The following is a 21,709-nucleotide window of genomic DNA, read 5'->3' on the forward strand; positions in this document are numbered from 1 at the left end:
CCCCCCCCTCCTCTTCCTCTCTATCTTCGCTCTCACACTCCTCCCTCTGCCTCCTGTGTCTGGCCAGAGTCTGTGCTGCCAAGGAGGGACTGAATCAAGCAGTGCCTCTCTATCTCCGACACACACACACACGCACACACACGCGCACACACACACACACACACACACACACGCTCATTAGGATTAGAGTGATCATCGTTAACTGTTAACGGACAGAATCTGCATCTGTAGCGAGGAGATCCCACAGGAGGAGCTAGACTCTAACGGGCCTATCAGGGACGGCCCGTTTCTGGGGATCGCTGCTTCTGATTGGTCGGTTAGTTCGGGCGTTTTCTCCCCATTCTTGTGAGTGTCTGCTGGATCACTATGCAGAAACAGACTCTCTGGGAGCTACTCACACACACACACACACCTCCAACACACACACACACACACACGCAGTCATCCCTCAATCTCTCCAACACGCAGCCACACAGTGATTTGCCAAACGTCTCTCCTCGCAGACGGACCGGTTCAGAGGCCAGAGGACCGGACCTCCCGAGGACCGGGCCCTGAGCGGGAAGTGTTGCAAGTCCAACAGATTCTGTGATCGAACTCTTCATTCTCTATAGCTTTTGTACAATACCGATTTAAAAAGAAAAAAACAGAACAAATTGAAAAATTGAATTTTTATTTTATAAGTCAATCAAGCCGCTGGGGTCAGCTCTATAGGAGTTATAGAGTCAACATGGCTTTAAGGCATCTGATCGTTGGTTTGCCAAACTCATTTTGTAAATAATGATAACAACAACAACAACAACAACCATTTTGTCCACTAAACGTCTGTGCCATAAAATAGGAAGGCTTCAGTTATGCAAACTCTTCACATTAACCCAAGCAATACCAACATATGTTTTTCTTTTTTCCTCTTTTCCCACTCCGTTTGGTTTCCGTCTCTAATCCTGTTTTCTTCTTGTGCATGGACGTCGTAGTCTCAGCCTCACGTACTAACCCAGGCTCCAGCTCCTAACCTGCTCCGTGCCCCCGTCTGTCTCGCCTCCACGCGTCAGTGTCGTCGGCCTCTACGGTTTATGTTCCCCAGAAAACCTGCAAGCCTTTACTCCTGTCACAGGCAGCAGACGTGGTCTCACTCCCGTCCTCCGTCCCATTCTGTCCGACTCTGTCTTTACGCCGCCGTGATGCTCCGCCCGTCTGTCTGTCCGTTGGTCAGGTGCCACAACCGCAGCATCCTCTGCTTCAACTACATCAACTGTGATGCCAGTGACTCCCTATTTTATGGCCAGAGTCCCTATCTCGCTCTTTTTGGACTATGATGTTGATTAACTTAAAAATCTGACAACTAGAAGACAAGCAAAGATGTTGAATAAAAAGGGAAACATTGCTGTTTGAGTACATAACATTTCTAGACCTATTTTAACTTTACCTCAGCTAACAGTTTCTTAATGTAAATTGACGCATTATTTTTATCTTGATGAATATGACATTCTACAGTGGGTTTTTAGATGATTTTTTGGTTCTCTCTTGATTTACGTATTCCACCATGTATTACTGTTACAAATAAACACATCCCAAATGACTAAAGTGTCTGTTTATGTGTCTTTATCTGTGTGTGTGTGTGTGTGTGTGTGAACCTAATGGTGTGTGTCTGGCAGAGGTGACCCCCAGTGTGTCTATAGTTGGTGTAAAGCAAAGCGCCACAGTATTTTGTTGTAATTTAACACGGCTCTAATGGCCTGTCACATTCTGCTACAGCAGCAGCCTCTAATGCAAACTGTCATAAGCTTTATTAGAAACCAAACTTCAGCCTTCCTACGCCTGATCTGCTTCTCCCCCTCCCGCCTGCGGAAGAAGACGAGGCATGAAAACAACTTTTTTAAATTCCACGTTCTGCAGGACAGACTGAGACTCTGCTGATTTTAAGTGTAAGTCATTTTTCTCCATTACCTGGAGTAGTGTCTGGTTCCTGTTAGTTCCAGTTTGAGGTGACAGAGTTTTGAGATACTCATCTGTAGGATTTCTGCTACCAGCCATACATTGTGGAGGTGAATGGATTTTTGTTTGTGGTTTTTAAATCACTGAAAAACTACATTTGACAGCGACGTGTCTCTGAAAACTCTGTCCCAGTTACTGGATAATCCACAAACCTCACTGTCAGCAGTTTTCTTTGGGACTGTTTCCTTTGTGGAAACTGTCAGAGGGCTGTCAGCAGCCAGGTGTGTGGATTGTCCGGGATACCGGCACATTATTTTTGGGAAGACAAGCTGCAGTTTTTAAGCCTGTGAGCAACACAAACGAAACTCAGTTCACCTCCAAGTGAACTGTCGACTGCTCCTTAAACCTCTGCCGATAAAAACATTTGCATGGATGGATACAACCAATATGGAAAACTGAACTTTAAAGCTGCAAGTCATGTCCAGTGTAAAGGTCTCTGTCCATGTGTAGTGTGATTATAGATCCGCTCTAGCTTCTATATTATATGATACTAGAGCTGCAGAGAGAAGCCTGAGAGAGGAGATGTAAAACTACACTGAGATGGTTTTATATCTTCTGATGGATCAACACTTCAAATAAAACACAGAAGAAGAAACACGGAGCTTTAAATATTCTTCAGTCTTCCTGTATATCTACACAGACTGGTGACATGTTTAATAACCCACCGTTCAGTGCTGCTCCTCCCAGCTGCTGTGTGTGTGTGTGTGTGTGTGTGTGTGTGTGTGTGTGTGTGTTGTGTCAGCCTGACCATGTATGAAGGGAGCAGAGGCCTGCAGCTCTGACACACCTGTCCTGACAGGTTCACTCCTGCAGTGAATAAGACTCTTATGAAGCCTGAGTCTGTAGCATGTGTTGTGTTTATGTCATATTGTAAATGCCTGTTTAAATACTTCAGTATTCTGTGTAACAAACCTGGACTGTTTGTTACCGGCCTCTGTTTCCTTTTGCCTCCATGTTTTACCTGCGAGATTCTCTTCAAGCCCCGGAGGACAAACCCACCACGTGATGATGAATGACTTCAACACCACAGCGAACTTACTGGCTGCTTCAGTGTGTGAAAGAGTTTGAACAGAACCAAACTGCAGCTCCACAGCTCCGTGACAGTGACTCACGTTTACGCGTGTGCGCGTGCGTGGTGCCAGTCCGGCCACATTCCTGAGGGATGAAAAGAAAAAAAAAAAATCAAACAGGTGTTGAGAGTCGGTGTGTGGAGCAGGACCCGTCTGACGGGACGGACCGTTTTTGTGTTTTTGTGTTTTGGAGATGAGTGTGGTTCACTCTCATCCTCATTCCTCCACTGACACCGTCTCCTGCGCGCGTGGGTCGCACACCTGTGTCGATCAGAGAGCAGAAGGTTTGAGACAGATCGATAACAGCGGTGACAGGAGAGTTTTGTTGATGGTGAATTTTCCTCACACACACACACAGGATGAGAGAGTGAAGGAGAAACTCTCTGGACTTCACCGGTTGGACTGAACAGACTTCTGTGGTTTCGGTGGACACTTCACCTGACGATGGATCAGGTGAGTCCTGTGATATCTTCAAATCCTCCTCAGAGTCAGATTACAACTTATATCAGCACTGTAGATGTCATGGTTATGATATTTGGTGTTTGGTGTTGTATAGGTGTGAGCTTTTTGTCATGATTTCAACTGTCGCTTCATATGAATCATAAGTGACCTGAGGCTGAGTTTGTCATTAATCATACAACAGTAATCTGACTGTTGAAATCCTGTGACTGAGGCCGATCAGGTCGGTCGACTTTATGAAGCCAGACTTCACCTTGTTGTTGCTGTTAAACTGATTCACTCCCTGTTTAATAAGTGACACCGGCTGATGATGTCCTGCCTGTCCCAACTCGTATTGTGTCCTCCTGTCCCCAGGAGAGCACAATGGACTTTAGGGCTCTGAGGGCCAAGTTCCAGGACGAGGACCTCCTCCTGAAGCAGCCCAGGATCAAACCTGCCCTCCCGGAGAAACCAAAGGTCGTCCCTCCCCCTCAGAGCCCCACTCATTACCTGCCTGCAGGAGCACGCCCCTCCCTGCTCACCTCCATCAACAGCAGCTTGGAAGGAAAAACAATGATGGCCCCCAGAGTGATCTTCAAGGACGAGAAGAAGGAGAGCAAAAAGCCTCTGATCCAGATCAGCTCCAGGGAGAAGGAGAAGAGCGAGGGGAAGCTGAAGGTGAGTAAAGACAAGACGAAGGGAAACAAAGAGAAGCTGGAAGACGAGGCGTCGGGTCAGAAGAGGAAGAAAGAGAACGGTAAAGGCACGGCAGAGCTGGTGCCGGCCACGCCTCCACCTAAAGCCGCAACACCAAAGAAGAAGAGTTTCCTCACTTTCAAGAGGTCTTTAAAGAAAGAGGTCCCAGCAGACCCCATCCTGGACACCCCCAGCTCACACGTCCCCGGACTAGCTCCACTGATCCCAGTACCCTCTGACTTTGGTGACACAGCACCACAACCTCAAATCCCTGCACCAAAGGCCCTGATGCCAAACATCCCAGTCATACCTGACTCCAGGCCCGCTGTGGAGATCCCCCCACCCTCCATCATCCCCGCCTTTCCCGACTTCACCCCCCCTCCTGCCTTTATTCCTGATAACCCAGCTGCTAAAGTCCCGACCCCAGAGAGTGAAACCCCGCTGGAGACAGAAACTCCCGCCCTGTCCGTCTCCAGACCTGCCAGCCAAAATGAAATCACTCCCAGTCCACCCAGCGTCGCCCCGACCCCCCCACCCAGTCATTCTGTCTCTACTCCTCCTCCGGTGGCCTCCGCCCCTGAGCCCGAGGCCGAGGCCGTGATTGTAGCTGCAGCGGAGAAGCCTCCTCCTCCTCGGGTCACAGACCCTCCATCCGTCCCGCCGTCGCCCAAACCTGAGCGTCCCATCTCTGCGCTCTCGGCTCTGGAGAGGGCGGAGGACATGAGCCCGGGGAAGCGGCCCTCCTCGGCGGACCAGAGGATCCTCAACGCTCTGGAGAAGGCTCGCAGGAAGACGGCCAGGTGAGCAACACACGCTGCAGGACGTGTTTATTCAAGTTTAACCTGCTGTTGAACGCTGATATCTGACATTGTCTCATCTGTTCTCAGCCCCACCGCCTCTTACTCCATCACCCCTCCACCTGAAGAGCTCCCCCCTCCTCACAGCCCCACCCACTCTTTCCCGGAGCTCCCACCCATTGATTATGAAGATCGGGCAGGAAACTCCCGCTCAGCGAAACCAGAGCAAGTCAACGGCATCGACCACGGTGAGTCCAGAATGTCTCAGCGTGAGCTGCCCAGGTGTGTCAGAGATACAGAACATCTGGAATGTATAGTATGGTTTATGACACAGAGTTACCACAGGAACGTTGAAGACACACACACACACACACACACACACTCACACACACACTCACACACACTCACACACACTCACACACACTCACACACAATGAAAACATTCCTCCTCTGTGCAGCAGGCAGGGCAGAGCTGCTCAGGTATGTCAGCAATGACAGGTGCATGTCCGTCGTGAAGACAGAGCTGCAGAGACAGACACTTTAATGTCTGTTACACTGATATATTGACTTGATTTACTCTGGCTTTAGTGATTGTGCACGCAGGTGTTTGTGCAGGTGTCAGTGTTTAGCAACCTGTTGCTTACAAAGCTGCACAAACACGAGGTGAAGTATTTAAGCGGAGGGTTTAATTATCTAAGTGAATAATTCAAAGAATTCTATAACATCCTGGTTTTTAAAGACCGGTTGTTGAACACGTGAAAGTTTCTAGGTCAGTTCCATTTCAAATGACGCTTGACGAAATATAATTTGTAGTGTAATTAGGAAAAGTGTGTTTTACCTTTAAGGTAAAAGAAGAGACAGAAACGCAGAAACAGAGGGACATATTTTTAAAGGGAGGACGTCTGTCCTTTTCTTCTTCCAGCTGTCCTGATTTCTCACCTTTAATTGCATTATCTCCACTCTGCCGAGTTCAGTCACAACAACCTCTTCGACTGGTTTGGTTTCCAGATTCTTTGCCTGTGCTGGCTCTGTCTCTGTGTCTGAACGCTTCCTCCAGCTGGAGTCTGTCGCTGTTTTTAATGTTCAGTTTTCTGCTGAAACGAGGACGAACACAAGAGCTCAGTGTGACCTGGATGTGAAGTATCTGACAGACGTGTATCAAGACTGAGCTACTGTAATTCTTTGCAGGACAAGCTTCTCCGGTGTTGGGCGGCATCACTGAGGAGGGGTCTGATGTTTTCCCAGAGCTGTTGGTGGTTCCCCCTCCTCCTCCCAAAAAGGTCCTCCCAGACCGCAAGTCTCTGGGTCCTCCCCCACCGAAGCCTACAAGACCTCTGTCCGTCAACCTGAGTGACTTCAGCCCTCCTGCTGTGGAAGATGACGGTGTGAACACGACACCATCCCACCATCACACCCACGCGTTGTGAAACCAAACCTGAGCCGTCCACTCACAGTCCTCCTCGTGTTGTCTCTCCCTTCACTTGCAGAGATCCTTGCTCCTCCTGACCTCTCAGAGACGGACACCACAGACCTCCCAGAGTTTGACGATGTGGCTTCAGATGCTCCGGAGCTGCAGGTGTCAGAGTGGGGGAACGAGGAGTACGCTGGTTCAGATACTCCAGTTGGACGGAACCTTTCATTGATCCACAGCAATGGGATAGCTGCTGCGGGAGCTGAGCTCCAGGCCGCACCAGGACTTGGAGACGAATACCAAGATCATCTACCACCAGAATCCTCTTTCCCTGTCTCTCAAGAGTCTCCATCAGTGGCCGGGTAAGACACGTGAATTTAACCTTTGTCTCTTTGCTTCGACATACTTGTTCATCTCTGAGAACTTTTACTCCTCTGCCCCGATCAGGCCTGAAGCCGGAGTTAGCAACGGCATCTATGAGAGCACAGAAAATGTCTACGAGGACATTTCCATGTCTGCCTCCAAAAAGAAAGTAAAGACTGACGGCGGCAAGAAACGCAAAGGACCACCAAAGAGTAAGAACTCTTTCTGGATGAACACATCACATCCAGACATTTATATCAATAAGATCAATAATAATCAAAATAATCATGTTGATATTCACGGTATCTGACTGAGTGACAACGTGTGACATTAAACTAAAGCCTGCGTTTCACAAATCCTTCCCACAGAAATATGAATTAGTGTTTGCATCCTGTCATGACTTTAGTATAATTCTATAAAGCTCCATGTTTCTTCTTCTTCTGTGTTTTATTTGAAGTGTTGATCCATCAGAAAATATAAAAACCATCTCAGTGTAGTTTTACATCTCCTCTCTCAGGCTTCTCTCTGGAGCTCTAGTAACAACAGGTCTGTGAGCCAATCAGAAGAGAGGAGGCTCTGAGCCTCTCTTCTGATTGGCTGACTGTTTTCTGAGTGATCCAATAAAAATAAAGCAGATTTCAGGTAAAAACACTCAGAGAAACCAAATCCTGCAAGGTTTGGATGGTGGGTCCAGGTGGGCGGGGCTTGGTGACTGCTTTGTTGTGACATCACAAAGTTCCAGAAGTCCTGACGGCTGGTTTTAAGGCTCAGTTTCTGAATACAGGCTGTGTGCATTTCTCTGTGGACTGAGGCTTTGATACTTTCACAGTATTAATATAGAAGCTAGAGCTGATCTATAATCACACTACACATGGACACAGACCTTTACACTGGAGGAGCTTTAACATATGATTAAATGGCAGTATTACTCTCACACACAGATCTCATCATGACTCTATCGTCTGACTTGTATCTACCATGTTTCTTCATGATGTCAGCTTCTCTTTTATTCTAATTTTTTATTTACCTAACTGTGTGTTCACCACAGATCCGTATGCTGAGGCAGCACAGGAGGCAGTAAGTAGCTTTCTCACTTCTCTTATCTGTCAGAGATTGGAATGATTTCATGCAAAAGGAATCAAAGCTTATCTCTTTGTGTTTACAGAACGAAGAGAAGAGCAGGGCAGGCAGGTTCAGCAGGTAAGGGCTTATTTGCTGACCCACTTCTCAGTTACCCCACAGACACTGAGTGAAGTCTGGCCTTGTCTTTGTTTTCCTCATGCGCTCTGTTTTCTTCTGCAGGATCGACAAGAAAGCCGCCACAGAGGGGCCGGACGAGAAAGAGCTGAAGAAGAAGGAGAAGCAGCGCTTGGAGAAGGAGAAGAAGGAGCTGAAGGAGAAACAGGAGCGGGAAAAGAAAGAGCAGAAAGAGAGGGAGAAGAAGGAGAACGAGATGAAGAAGAAATACAAAGTGAGTGAAGTTGTTCTGAGCGAGAAGGGAGGAAGGGAGGAAGGGAGGAAGGAAGGAAGGAAGGAAGGGAGGAAGGAAGGAAGGGAGGAAGGGAGGAAGGGAGGAAGGGAGGAAGGGAGGTGTGGAGAGGGAGTGAGCGGTGGGGGAGGGTGGGGTATCTGTCTGGCCATACAAACCTGTCTGGATTCATTCCTCCCCATGGAAGAGTTGAGCTGAGCAACATGTGCAGGCTCCAGTGGAATCTGTGTCATTAGCAGTGATATGTGGCGCACTAGTACCAGAACCATCAGAACCATCAGAACCATCAGACCCATCAGAACCATCAGAACCATCAGAACCATCAGAACCATCAGACCCATCGGAACCATCGGAACCATCGGACCCATCGGACCCATCGGAACCATCAGAACCATCAGACCCCTCAGACCCATCAGAACCATCAGACCCATCAGAACCATCAGAACCATCAGACCCATCAGAACCATCAGAACCATCAGAACCATCAGACCCATCAGAACCATCAGACCCATCAGAACCATCAGAACCATCAGAACCTACTGGTCCAGCTGATGTAGAAAAGCCAGACTCGTGTCTCAGAAAGAATAAGGGAGTTTTCACACCTGCCCCTTTTCAGTCCAGTGAAACCGTGCAGGTGTGAAAACAGTGATCACTCAGGTGCGACCAAAACCGTCTCGCCGAGACCCTTTAGAAGAGGTGGTGTCGGTCCGTTTGACCTTCTTCCTGTGTTTACCTCCCTGCTCCAGACAATCTGACCAATCAGAGCAGAGCACGTTCTCACCTGGTTTGTCATGATGCATTGTGGTCCACTTCAGTTTTTCTCTGTGTGAAAACAAACAGAACCTTCGACTTTACAAACACGTCGGTCCGTGTGACTTTAAGCTGTGACTCTTGTGTGTTCAGATCACGGGGCAGGAGGACGCCATGTACCAGGCCAAAGTAACCGTGACAACAAAAGGGCGCAAGAACGATCTGCCCGTGAAGAGCGGCGACATCGTCAGCATCATCCGAACAACCAACTGCCCGAGAGGGAAGTGGCTGGCCCGGGACGGCGGCAACAACTGTGAGTTCTCTCAGCAGCTGTGTTCGGCTCCAGCGTCGAGGCTCGTGTTCATGCTCGTGTGTTGATGCTGCTGTTTGAATCCTGAGCCGAGATAAAGACACAGAAAGCTTGTTGTGTACTTTAATCCCTGAGCGTGGATCCCTGCAGTGACTGTGCGCGTGTGTTTTCCAGACGGGTATGTCGCCGTGGATCACGTGGAGCTGGACATCAAGGAGATGTTGGAGCTGGGGAAGAAGGCGGCAATCAACCGCAAGAGCAGCAGCAGCAACGTTATCGACGGAGAGCTCCCCAGGACAGGGAGCAGGTACGTGTGCTCCTCCTCCTCCTCCTCCTCCTCCTCCTCCTCACTCGTCCGTCATTACACTGTGGAGTTTTCAGGATGATTTATAGCTGCTTATGTCTCTGTTTCCTCAGGGAGTCGAATCACTACCCTCTGTCAGCAGGAAGCTGTAAGTATCCTCTCCTCTCACTCGCAGCGTGTTTGTAACGTGTTCAGCAGCAGTTTGACGTTGATGTTGACGTGTGCAGTCACAGATGACAGTGAAGAGTGGACCGGTGATGATGATGAAGCTCTCTCTCCTGCCCGTGACGTTGCAGATCCGCTGGCTCCGCTGTAAGTCAGACTTCTTCAGTTTCACATAGACACCTACAGATCCACAGTCAGTGTTTTTGTTTTTCTGTCTTGACACTTGTGCCTGGTGTTGTCCACGTGTTTTCCTCTGCAGGGGCCACACCAGGACGCTGTCCATGCCGGACATGGGTAAGAAACAAACCTTTTCTTCAGTAAACTGCGCTGAGCTAATGTTCATCTAAGCATGACGTCTATTCTCACTGCTCATCACCCGACTCTCTGCCGTTATCGTCAGATTATTGTCAGAGAATTGTCAGTAAGTTGTGTAACACCTGTGTTATCTTGATGCAGCTGTGCAGGTACAACAACAAGACATGAGTTTTTACAGCAGATATACGTCGATGGTTGTTTCATACAAGAATCCACAGTATCCATCTTCCCCTCTGTGATTCTGAGCCTTTGAGTCAATAGCATCACGCAGATCTGCAGGAGTTATGCTGTAGATAATACGGCTACACTGCAAACAGGAAGTGCTAACAGCTAATTCAATACACTTTTAATGGTGCCAAACAGTGACTTACTGACCCCATGGTGACATCATACTTCCTGTGTCCAACCACAGCGCAGTAATCACACCATGTTCACAGCTGCTGAGTCTGGAGTAATTAACTCGTTATTCTCATCGGACTTTTATTTATTCTCTCAGGAAACAAAGATCTGAGTATAAACCACCAGCACAGTCACAGTGACATCAGTGCCGACGGCTCCCATGTGCAGTGAGTTCACCTGTTGCTCTCTGATGCTCAGTCACACACACACACACACACACACACACACACACACACACACACACACACACACACACACACACACACGCAGAGTGATATATGGGATATGTGCGTTTGTTTTTCCATCAGAGCAAAACATGAAGCACTTCAGAAGTTGGCGACGTTTTTCCACTCACCTTTACCTGTGGCGCCGGATCCCTCCCTTTTTAACAGTGTCACTGAACTGGAGACAAGTAAGTGATACTGGAGAAAGTCATTATTTAATTATGTCTGAATAATGTTGTGTAAGATGATTATTCACTTTATGAAATGTTGTTACTGTGATTCTTAAACCTTACACACTGTTCTGGTCACGTGACGTTTAACAGCAGTAAAAATATCTTAAATGTCTTTTAGCCTGAAGTTTGACTTTTCCTAAAGTGACCCAAAATACAACAAAATGTTTAAAATATTTTAAAATATTATCCTTTTGTACAGGAGCTGTGAATGTCTGAGCCGTATCTATTGAAGTGGATTGTAGATCCACAGATATTAGATCTGTGCGTCAGATGAAGGAACATGGAGGTTTTAGGGGATCTTGAAACTGTGGAACTGTACATGCCCTGTCTGTGTGTATTTGTTATGGGACAGTGGTGACAGAGTTCAAGGGGGACCTCGACACTGTCACCAGATCTGCAGAAACATGAACAGTGTGTGAGGGTTAATAGCATTTAGCTCAATCACTGAAAAATCCATTTATCCATCATCTCATTTATAAAGAAAACCTTTCATTGTTCCAGGTCCTGTGCCGGCGGAGGCAGAAGCAGTTCACCTGTAAGTAGACACAGACACAAACAAAGAAAAATGTTGAACATGTTGTGCAACCTGTGGACAGGCAGGTTTCTTAGTCCTTGTTGTCTGGAGTGAAGAGAGAGTTTTCTTCTGTTTGTTGGAGAGAGAGAGAGAAATCTGCTGCTCTGCTACCAGGAAGCTAAGCTGGAGGAGGATTCTCAGTAACGTGCTTTAACCTTTATGATGGTGTCATGTTCATGGTCACAAGGAGTCGCTCTGCTCTGTCACAGCTGGGGCAGTACAGAACATGGCAGCACCTGCAAACTGCTCACCAGGCGCTGGAGGAAAGGATGAGTTATCTTCCTGATCTGTTTCCACAGGCCGGAGCCGAGCGAGACGCAGGACCTGGATAATGATCATCCCAATCTGCTCATCTTGCCCCCCCCTGACCTGTACGCTGACCTGACCACAGAGTAACTGACAGAAAAACAAGGTGAGGAAGATTCACCTGGACTCTTCATCACGCCTCCGTCACTGTGCATCATCACATGTTGACGCTGTGTTTGTTTTTCTGTTTGTCACAGCACAACAAGCAGTATCAAGTCACCTAAGACTGACCGCACCTTCACCCCCCCCCACCCCCCCACCCTGCCGAAGGCCACGCCCGCACCGAAGCCCTAAGACTACCACCTGATTTACCTGCTGACTCGTTCATGGATCAGTACGATGACTCACCAGAGGAACAAGAAGTGGGGATTGTTTTAACAAGGACATCTTTCAGCAACCGGAAATCTTTCTGTGCAGTTCCTGTTCTTTCAGGCGCTCAGTGTGTGTGCAGTCTGACTGGAGGTGGACTGCTGATCCCACAAACCCTCACACACACACACATGCACGCACGCACGCACACACACGCACACACACACGCACAGGTGTTATCTGAGTATTAGTGACCCTGGAGGATCTTATAGGGAAGATTAAACACCTTTCATGTGCAAATACCAGAAAGCAGAATCTATATAAAGTGGTAGAAATCAGAGGAAGACAAAGGCAAATGTAGATTTTTCTCAGACTTGTGTAATTTTCATGTCAAACTCCTGCAGTGAAAAGCAGGTGGAACTTGTTGACTTATCATGTCCAGTAACCAGCAGTCCTTCTTCCACCATGCCGCTCCTCAGGACCAGTTCAGGGTCAGTCCAAAGAACTCAACAGGTTAGCCGTGTGTGAGTTTTTATCTGGGCCTACATGCAGCAGTGTGAAGGGCTGGATCAGACCAGTGTCCTATCTACATATTACCAGTTGACAGTGTTGGTAGCAAAGGAGTAAAAAGCAATACTGACATTAACTCACAAAGATTTAATTGTTTTTTTCTCAGGTTATTATTTTTCTGTCAGATTTGCTCAAATTCCCTTGAGATAGAAAAATAAAACTCGGCCCAGTGACTGGAAATCACTCGCACCTGCTTCCCAAGAAATATGAGCTGAATTGTCCAGATGGTGGCGCTGTAATTAAGGACTTAAAATAAAGTTTTGGCAAGGCCACGCCCCTCACACTGTTTGGCTGATGGGCTTGAAATTTGACCACAGGTCCATCTCAATGTGCTCGACAAAAAAAACACTATGAAATTTGGTATAAAAACTAAAAATACAGATTTCTTTTATAGATGAGCAACATCAGTAGAAAAACATGGCCGCCGCCATCAACAAAAATATCTTAGCAAAAGGCGGGGCTTAATCAATATCGGCCATAACTCATCAACCCTTAGTCCAATCATCATAAACCTTGGTAGACACCTTCAGGCCGTGATAGACAACAGGTCTACCAAAGCATGCTGAGCTTGACCCGTAGGGGGCGCCACAAATACCACCAATGTGTACTTCATATAATTAAGGGTCAGACAGACAGAGGCCACCATGATGGTGGGTTGCAGCTTCTTCTTCTTCTCTGTTGAATTGCCGCTCGTGGCTGAAATATTTGTTTTAGGTTTTGTCATCAGCAATAATTAAACCCCACAAGTGATATGATCTGTTTTCATTCATGCCCTGCTGTGTCCCCTCTGTTTTTAACCCCACCTTCAAAATTTAACTCTAAGTGTTTGATATTGTTGTTTAGTTTTGTTTTTTTTTGTACGTTTTTCTACTTTGTAATTTACTCTATTTACTCTCATTATTTTATGAACACATATCATGGAATATGGAAAAGCTTGTGCAACTACTCGTGTATTTAAAGGCTGACCTTTAAACATAGTAGGTAAATATAATAACTGTCTGTAACCTCAAATATACGACTAAAGAATCTGCAGGTACCAGCTGGTACGTCTTTCTTCTAGTTGCACCTTCTGGAGGGAAACATCGTCTGTAACTTTTATTTCCTTTTTATGCAGCTGATGTCTGGCTGGTGTCACTTTTATGTGCCTCTTATTTTTTTCTTTCCCTGGAGCTAATGAATAATAAGTATTACAGAGAGATGAGGAAGTAAAGTAGTGACGATCACCTGAGGTCATGTTCGTGTTCATGTGAAATATTGCTGACATCTACAGGTGCATTTTTGTCTGGAACAACACAAAAATAATCCCCTGTGATGAGTGTGTGTGTGTGTGTGTGTGTGTGTGTGTGTGTGTGTGTGTGTGTGTGTGTGTGTAAAATGTCCAGATTGAAAAGACCTCAGGACAAAAACTATTTCCTTTTTATATGTTTGTTTATTGTTTTTCAATAAATACTCATTAAAGTGCAAATCATAACAGCAACATCATGCAGTGCATAACAAGAGAAACCAAACCCCGATCAGACAGAGAGACAGGGAGAGACAGAAACACACACTCTCTCACACACACACACACGCACACACACACACACGCACACACACACACACACACACACACACTCAGGGGTATTTAAGGTTACACTGATCATAAGAACCCCCCCACCACAGATAAACAGAGTAAAACACTCACTTTGGTACAACACAGAGTGTGTGTGTTCGATCAGGCCGTGGCGTGTGTTTCCAGCTCCGAACACTAGAGTCGAGTTTACTTGACTAACATGCCACCGGTTGTTGCATACAGTTGTAATGGTACAGTACGACATCTGACAGTAAAGTAATGGTTCAATCAGAGGAGGTCTTCACTCCCGCCCATGACCTCTCCAGGATAGTGCACTTCATTGATCAGTATTTAGTATTGTTGTCACGAGCAGCAGCGTCAGGAATGAATGCATGAATGGGCCAAAGGTGATGTGAAGAAAGCAGCTCACTGTACAAGTTATTAAGACACAGCAACAGAGAGGAACACAGACGTCTGACAGAGGAACATGGGCTAGTGTTTGTAAAGGTGTGTGTGTTTGTGCAGTTGCATGTGTCTTGCAGCAGGGAGCAGAGTTTCTCCCTCTGACATCCGACACACAGGATACAGAAACAGAGACGTGTCATAAAGGGTTTCAGCACGGTCACTAACATCGTGGCTTCCAGAAAAGACTTTCACACCGTGTCTCATAAGGCAAAAATCAAAAACATCTTATCATTGTAGGTCCAACACAGTCCTCAGTCAACGTGCTGGATGAATAGTCGCAGTAGAGACTGTTGTGTGGCTGATATTAACGCGGCCTGGATGTAATAATAAATAAAAGACATGAAATAAATAACCATGAATGAATACAACAAACATTTGTTCTGTATTTTCTCAAGTTTCTGCATCCTCACCCTCCAGCCAATCACACGCCCCCATCACAGTGAGCTGAGGTTAAACAAGTTCTTCATATACAGTATTTTACTGTATTTATTCATATTAGTATTTACTTCTTAATGTCTTTCTTACAGTATTTGTTGATTCATAGACGCCAGTCTAAAGTAGATGACGTCCTCCGTCCTGTGTGTCCGACAGAAGCGCAGAAAGGCCAGAGCTCGCCATCAACACACACAGACGGAGGAGGACTCATCTGAGCGGCAGCAGCTTCCACTTCACATTCACTCAGAAAGTCTGGATGAAAATATCCAGCTACGACACACAACACACACAACACACACAACACACACAACACACACAACGCCGCCGTGGTGTGAGTGACGGGACAAAGAGGAACACTTAGAAAAGCAGTAACGGCGTGGCGTTCATCAACGTGCACAACCACAAATGACAGTAAAGTGTGTGCATCCACAAAAAGTGTGTGACGCAATAAACAGTAAATCTGCAAACTGTGAGTTTTAAAGTGCAGACTGAACAGACAACAGCTACACACACACACACACACACACACACCAAAGCATCATGTTCTGAGTCTCATCGCCTTGTTCTTTTGATTTGAACTCTGCTGATCTCCTCGTAACACCAGTTACACACATGGCAATCGCCTGACACACTCCACCTATCTGACCTCGGCTACACACACACACACACACACACACACACACACACACACACACACACACACACACACACACACACACTCACACACTCTCTCTGTTTACAGGTACATATGCACAGAATCACTGTGTGGCATTCTTTAAGGCAACTGGAGAAATGTTTCTGTGGCTCATCGTGTCCCACAGCAGATACACACCATCTCACAGGGATCTGTCGTCTTCATCTTCTCCTCCTCATCATCACTTGACGAGTCTCAGTTTGTTCATTACTGCTGATTCAATTAGTGGCTATTGTGGAAGCTGATTATTGAAGTGATTTATCACCCATATTTACTTGCTTTTTGCTCTTTTAAATTAAAATATGTGAGGATCTTTTTATTACATTAGACGTTTGTTCACATTTTAAAGGCTCGGAGCTGAAAGGAGAGAGATGAAGGACGGCTGTCGTCTTGGTTACAAGCAGCTCCTGTCTTCAGTTTACTGCGTATGTGAATGACTGGGTGCCATGTCTGTCCTCCTCATGTCACAGGCCGTCCTGCTTTTTTAATTACATTCTGCAGCTGCATGGCTGAGCAGCGCGTTAACACTCGCTCAGCTCGTCATTCGTCAAGGACTCAGGTGTACAGGAGTCTGTGTGTGTTGCATATTTGTGACGGTTACTGAATGCATATGAGATAAACAGTAGTGATATGTCAAGTCGGGGGAGATGGTGTGTGTCTGCCTCAAACACCAGACACCACAGAGAGTTTTACCACTCGACTATCCTGCTGGCTCTCTGGGCTCATTAATCATCTACAATCTACTCAAAGTCGGGATAAAACTTCATGTTGATCAGCTTAAATAATAAAACTACAGTGTCTAAAAAACAATCTCTAAAAATAAATATGGATCTGATATCTGAATAATAATAATAGTCTCCTTTTGATGTATAAAGTCTAATATTTGGTATCCCTATAATAAACATGGATAACAAAAGCTGCTTCTTTACAAACTATATCATAGAAAACCTGAAATTAAACTTTACATGTGGTTTCGTTCCCGCAGACACAGATTTAACGTCAAGTTTAACAACCCGTGCCTCGTCATCAAATATTAAACAAGAAGCAAAACTGACCTCCGATCAGTGTCTGGGGCAAATCAGCAGGACGTCCCGCCATTAAGAGCTGTGGTGGGTGATGATATTTCAGCAGTTGATAATAATTGAAGGTATTTGTGGGAGGAGAGACGGCTGCAAACTGTGACCTCTCGCCTCTGACTCTGCCGGCATCCACTAGTTCACAGATTCCAGTCCCAGGATCGGCTGTGGGCCGATGTTTAACACCGAGGCTCTGACCCCAGGACTGTGTCACACCAAGAAAACAAAAGCTATTAATCTGCCATTCTGCCAAAGGCCTCCTCTTTCTCCCTCCTCCGTCTGAGGGGAGCACGACGCAGCCATCGCTCTCCACCCCGCCCGTCCAACACGACCGGACCGGACATGGAGAGGAGACAGAAAGAGGAAGTCGCTCCAAACACAGACACCCTCCCTACAGGAGGCGTCAGGCGTCAGCGCGCGAGCGTGGTGATCAGACTGGCGCACATTTCAAAGAAGTCCATGGTGTGCGATCCCTGGCGTGGGGTGAGTAGAGGGTTGCTGCCGGACAGGGATCCCGGGAGGGAGGAGCTGAGCTGGGGCAGGTCGAAGGCCGGGCTCGCAGAGTCGATGCTCAGTCTGGGTCTGTGGAGACCGGCTGTGGAGCCCGACCGCTGAGGAGTGGACGACCCAGATTTAAAGCCCACTGCCTCGATGATGTCGTCTGGGGGTGGTGGAGGAAAAACAACAGCCTTCAACGTTAGTTATGTTTCATAAAGTTCATACAGTCACTTCTTCATGGTGTTAGAATCACAGAATGACTTTTGATTGATTCACCCTTATTCAAAAACATGATTTATGATTTATTACAAAAACAATGTTGAAGTTACTGTGAAGTTTATAGAAATATAAACATTTTAAACTTCACTTTAATGTTATCTTCAGTCCGTATGTATCTGTATCTCTGTGAGACAGCTGTGTTTTGAGCTAAATGCTAATCTCTTGACGTTTCCCACCAGCTCCAAGAAGCCCCAACCAGAGGCTGGAAAACGACAGTATCCCTGGTAGTTGGACGCAGAAGATTTAGAAGATCTAGTTTCATCTTCCATAGACTCTGGCACCGTGCTCCAGATGGCTCCTGCCCGACTCAGGCAGAGGGTTCAGGCTAAGGCGTGAGTTTTCCACCAGTGGGAGGTAACCGCAGACTCATCACACCACCGCAGTCCTAGCAGTAGTGTTTATCTATACCACTCATCCTCTGAAGGTCACAGGGGGGCTGGAGCCAATCCCAGCTGCTTCACCCTGGACATGTCGCCACCACATGCACACCTACGGGTAATTTAGAGTCGCCAATTAACCTGACCTGCAAGTCTTTTGACTGTGGGAGGGGGCTAAATTAGCCTAGCTGGAGGCGGCCTATGAGTGATTCATCCTTCCAAGAAAACTCATCCTCACGTTGTTTTATGAAATGTCCATTTCCGGTGCAGCGCCGCACGTATGGAGTCTATATTCAGATGATGTCATGCAGCAGAATCACTCACCGTCGATGCTCTTGAAGTCGAGGAGGTAGGACCTGCTGTCCACCTGGTACAGCTGCAGGCTCATCTTCACCAGGTTGCCCGTCACCGGATTCTTCCTCCGCACTCGCAGGTGATACGGGTTCACCACCTGCAACGCCCGACAGCAGAGGGTCGTTCTGTTGTTGCTGTTATGTATGGAGACGTGTATATGTGTGTGTGTGTGTGTGTGTGTGTCTTACCTTCCAGTCAAAGCTGAGTTGTTTCATTGCCCTGTACACTTCAGCCATGATATCATAGGGTCTGCTCTGACTCCGGATGCCAAGGTGCCACTTGGCCTTCTTCACTGCCAGAGGTTTGGGCCGGGTGGTGTTAAGAGCATCCAGAGGACAACGAGACTTGGGGCTGTCAGCCAGGAGCGGAGGCATCCTCTCCGGGTGGGGCTTGACTCCGGGGGGCAGCGGCATGCCTTCTTCTATGAAGGAGCCCTGGGGAGGACTGGAGGCCAAGTAGAACTCGCTGGCCTGGGTCATGATGCGCCGGTTGTCTATGATGAGGTGATAGGCCACGGCCAGCTGATCCTGGCGGGACGGAAGGAGGATGGAGAGTCTCGTGAAGCTGAGGACAGCCCGGACAGTCTAACGGAGGTCTGACCCACACATTACTGCTTATTTTCTATTCTCCAGTCTTGGCACTGACAGAGAAGCTTGATGACGGCAGAGGTTTGTTTGAATACACACAAGAGCAGGGCGGCCATGGCAGCATGACTAACGACAGCCACAACACAGACTGATGAAGGTCAGCACTACAAACGTACTTCACCAACAAACTGATAAAATAATGTTTTAAAGGAGAAGTTCAGCATTTCTAGTGTCTGTCTTAATACTGATGAACCCTCATGTCACATGTCTCAGGTCTGTCCCCGAACATATCTCCCAACATGTAGACAGATATTTTTGTACTGCGTTTGTAACACATGCTAATAAACTGTTTCCAGATACAAAACCTGCTCACAGCTGCAGAGACAGTATCCTTCCACTGTAGCTCCACAGGGAACTACTGTCCAGGGAAACCAAAATGTGTCTTAAATAGATTCTAACTTTGAAAAATACCGACTCGATTTAGCTCGGAGGGACTGCTGAAGTTTCACACGAGCCTCAGATGAACTTTAAAGTGTTTTTAAAGCATTTTCTCCCCCATTTCTTACAGTGGATTCACGTCCCAGGTGAAAGGCTTCAGCCACCAAGACTCTCAACTCCATATTGTCACATGATCATTGTTTCAAGAAGGACCTGAAAAATGCTGAACTGATCTTTCGACACTGTTCGACTGTGATGATGTGCAGGAATATATTTGAAAACCTACACAGTGCGGGTACAGTGCAGAGTACTGTACCTGTGGATCTCCGCTGTAAAGGCTGGACATAACCTCAGACTCCATACATTCAAACTTCTCACACACTTCTCTGACGGCCTCCTCATCCAGGACTGTGGCATCGTACGAAGGGTCTTCAGGGAACAGGTATCCCGGCAGGTCCTGCTTGAACCACTCATGTTCCCTGACGGAGGACAGGGTCAGAGGTCAACGCAAAAAACAACTGCTGTAAAGTCATCAGGCTTCGCTTTGAACCCAAACCTTTAAATGACGGTTTTATTCACTGGAAAATATCACAGTATGTGACATTTAAACTTGCATGGAGTCAAACTGTTGTCAAACACAGAAGTCTATTTGTGTAGCAACACTCGGGAGGCGGGACTGCTCCAGTTCCAGAGCCAACACCGAGACCAAGAGAAACCACTGAACACGCTTCACATCGCCAAGTCAGTCACCTCAGTTTGATTTATTTTGAAAAGGTTCATGTGATGTCAGGAGAGTGAAACGCTGTGGACGGACACAGCAGTAAAAATATATCTGTGTTCTAACCCTAAAAAAACGATATCATTTGAAGTGTAAGTTATATTTTGAATATGTTCACTGCTTCATCTCGCTATTACACTGCAGACCAGCTGAGTCATTAAGGGCTGATAAATCAGTGAAAATAATCAGAATAAAACTTAAATTGATTTTCTTTCTGGTGGGCATTTCCTCAGTTTCCTGCTCATCACTCAGCTTCGGCGCCGACCTGAATCTACTGCAGGTAATACATTGACTAATACAAGTACCTCATACAAGCCCACAAGAAATGAGCCACTTTAAAGCCACTTGACTGGACAGAGTGGGGTGAGCACCTGATGTCTTTGATGGTGGCTCTCTTCAGAGGATCGACCTGGAGCATGAGCATGAGCAGCGAGGCCACGGAGCGGGTCAGGTACTCGGGGATGTAGAAGACGCCTCCTCTGATCTTCTTAAACAGCGTGGGGACGTGCTCGTCGTCAAAGGGCAGCGTGCCGCAGAGCAGAGCGTACAGGATCACGCCACAGCTCCAGATGTCCACCTCTGGACCTGCATAGAGCCTGACAGACGGATGACAGGTAACAATGGTTATTTAGCATTTATACATAAAGATTTAATGAACTGTTTGAAATACACTGTGATGTACCTGAGAGCAGATGTGTCTATTGAATCTATTAACTTTATGATTATATATAAATGTCTTACAAGACAAATAACTGTAGTGCACAGTATTCTGCTCATCTACAGGTGGCGGTAATGCGCCAGGAAATGATGCAGCAACAAAGACAGTGAAGAAGACGTCAAACTAGGAAACATGGTTGTAAAACACACAAATTAAAATACTTATAAACTGGCTTTACAAATGTTTTATGAGGGAGGAAATGGATTGAAGAGGTTTTCTCAAAGCTGGTTTTGTTCTGTCAGGTTGTTTTTCTGTTCCAGACCAAAATAAATGATGGTGATTACATAAGTAAATGTGATTCGTGCTGAAACAATTATGTGATCAAAAGAAAAATAATCATTTCAGTCATTTTAACCTTTTTTTCTGATAACTGATTAATTGTTTTATAAAAATAGTAAAACAAAAAAAGAAAAAGCCAAACACTAATTACTTGCTCTAAAATGAGGATTTCCTGCTTGTTGTTGTCCAGTGGTTATAAACTGAATATTTTGGGCAGTTGGTCGAAACATTTCACGTCGCCTCATGGACGAAGCTGCGATGGGTTTTAAATCAAAAACATAATCCTCATATTATTTGATAATGAGAATAATGGACAGCTGCAGTGTGATGACCCAACAGCCCGATCACATGTGATGACACACCTTCCTGAGATGACCTCTGGAGCAGCATAGTTGGGGGAGCCACAGCTCGTCCGTAAAAACTCCCCATCTGACATCATGTTTGACAGACCTGTCGGCCAATCA

General features: G+C 46.6%; 2 protein-coding genes across 8 annotated transcripts in view; one reads left to right on the top strand and one right to left on the bottom strand.

Moving 5' to 3' along the window:
• Window positions 1-58: 58 nt before the first annotated feature.
• The window catches only part of prkaa2 (protein kinase AMP-activated catalytic subunit alpha 2), a 40,859-nt gene continuing 19,208 nt past the window's right edge, over window positions 59-21,709 (bottom strand). For 3 of the 7 annotated variants that reach the window (XM_022751391.1, XM_022751393.1, XM_022751392.1), the window contains 6 exons: window positions 21,608-21,695; window positions 20,620-20,844; window positions 19,787-19,949; window positions 18,634-18,972; window positions 18,416-18,542; window positions 14,085-17,598 (listed from right to left, as the gene is read on the bottom strand). In XM_022751391.1, coding sequence (XP_022607112.1) covers window positions 17,348-17,598; window positions 18,416-18,542; window positions 18,634-18,972; window positions 19,787-19,949; window positions 20,620-20,844; window positions 21,608-21,695 — 1,193 coding nt within the window. In that variant the 3' untranslated portion in view covers window positions 14,085-17,347. Of the gene's footprint in view, window positions 413-14,084; window positions 17,599-18,415; window positions 18,543-18,633; window positions 18,973-19,786; window positions 19,950-20,619; window positions 20,845-21,607; window positions 21,696-21,709 lie in introns of those variants that run through there. The other 4 variants (XR_002665299.1, XR_002665300.1, XM_022751395.1 and 1 more) reach the window with 4 other exon arrangements.
• LOC111226318 (FYN-binding protein 1-like) lies at window positions 8,217-12,077 on the top strand. Its single transcript, XM_022751396.1, has 11 exons — window positions 8,217-8,238; window positions 9,160-9,319; window positions 9,491-9,623; window positions 9,734-9,768; window positions 9,848-9,932; window positions 10,045-10,079; window positions 10,597-10,666; window positions 10,808-10,911; window positions 11,458-11,491; window positions 11,830-11,942; window positions 12,034-12,077. Exons 1-10 carry the CDS (start codon window positions 8,221-8,223, stop codon window positions 11,924-11,926), a joined length of 771 nt encoding a protein of 256 aa, XP_022607117.1. The 5' UTR covers window positions 8,217-8,220; the 3' UTR covers window positions 11,927-11,942; window positions 12,034-12,077.

Source organism: Seriola dumerili, unplaced genomic scaffold, assembly GCF_002260705.1.
Source record: "Seriola dumerili isolate Sdu_G_001 unplaced genomic scaffold, Sdu_1.0 BDQW01000155.1, whole genome shotgun sequence".
Taxonomy (NCBI): domain Eukaryota; kingdom Metazoa; phylum Chordata; class Actinopteri; order Carangiformes; family Carangidae; genus Seriola; species Seriola dumerili.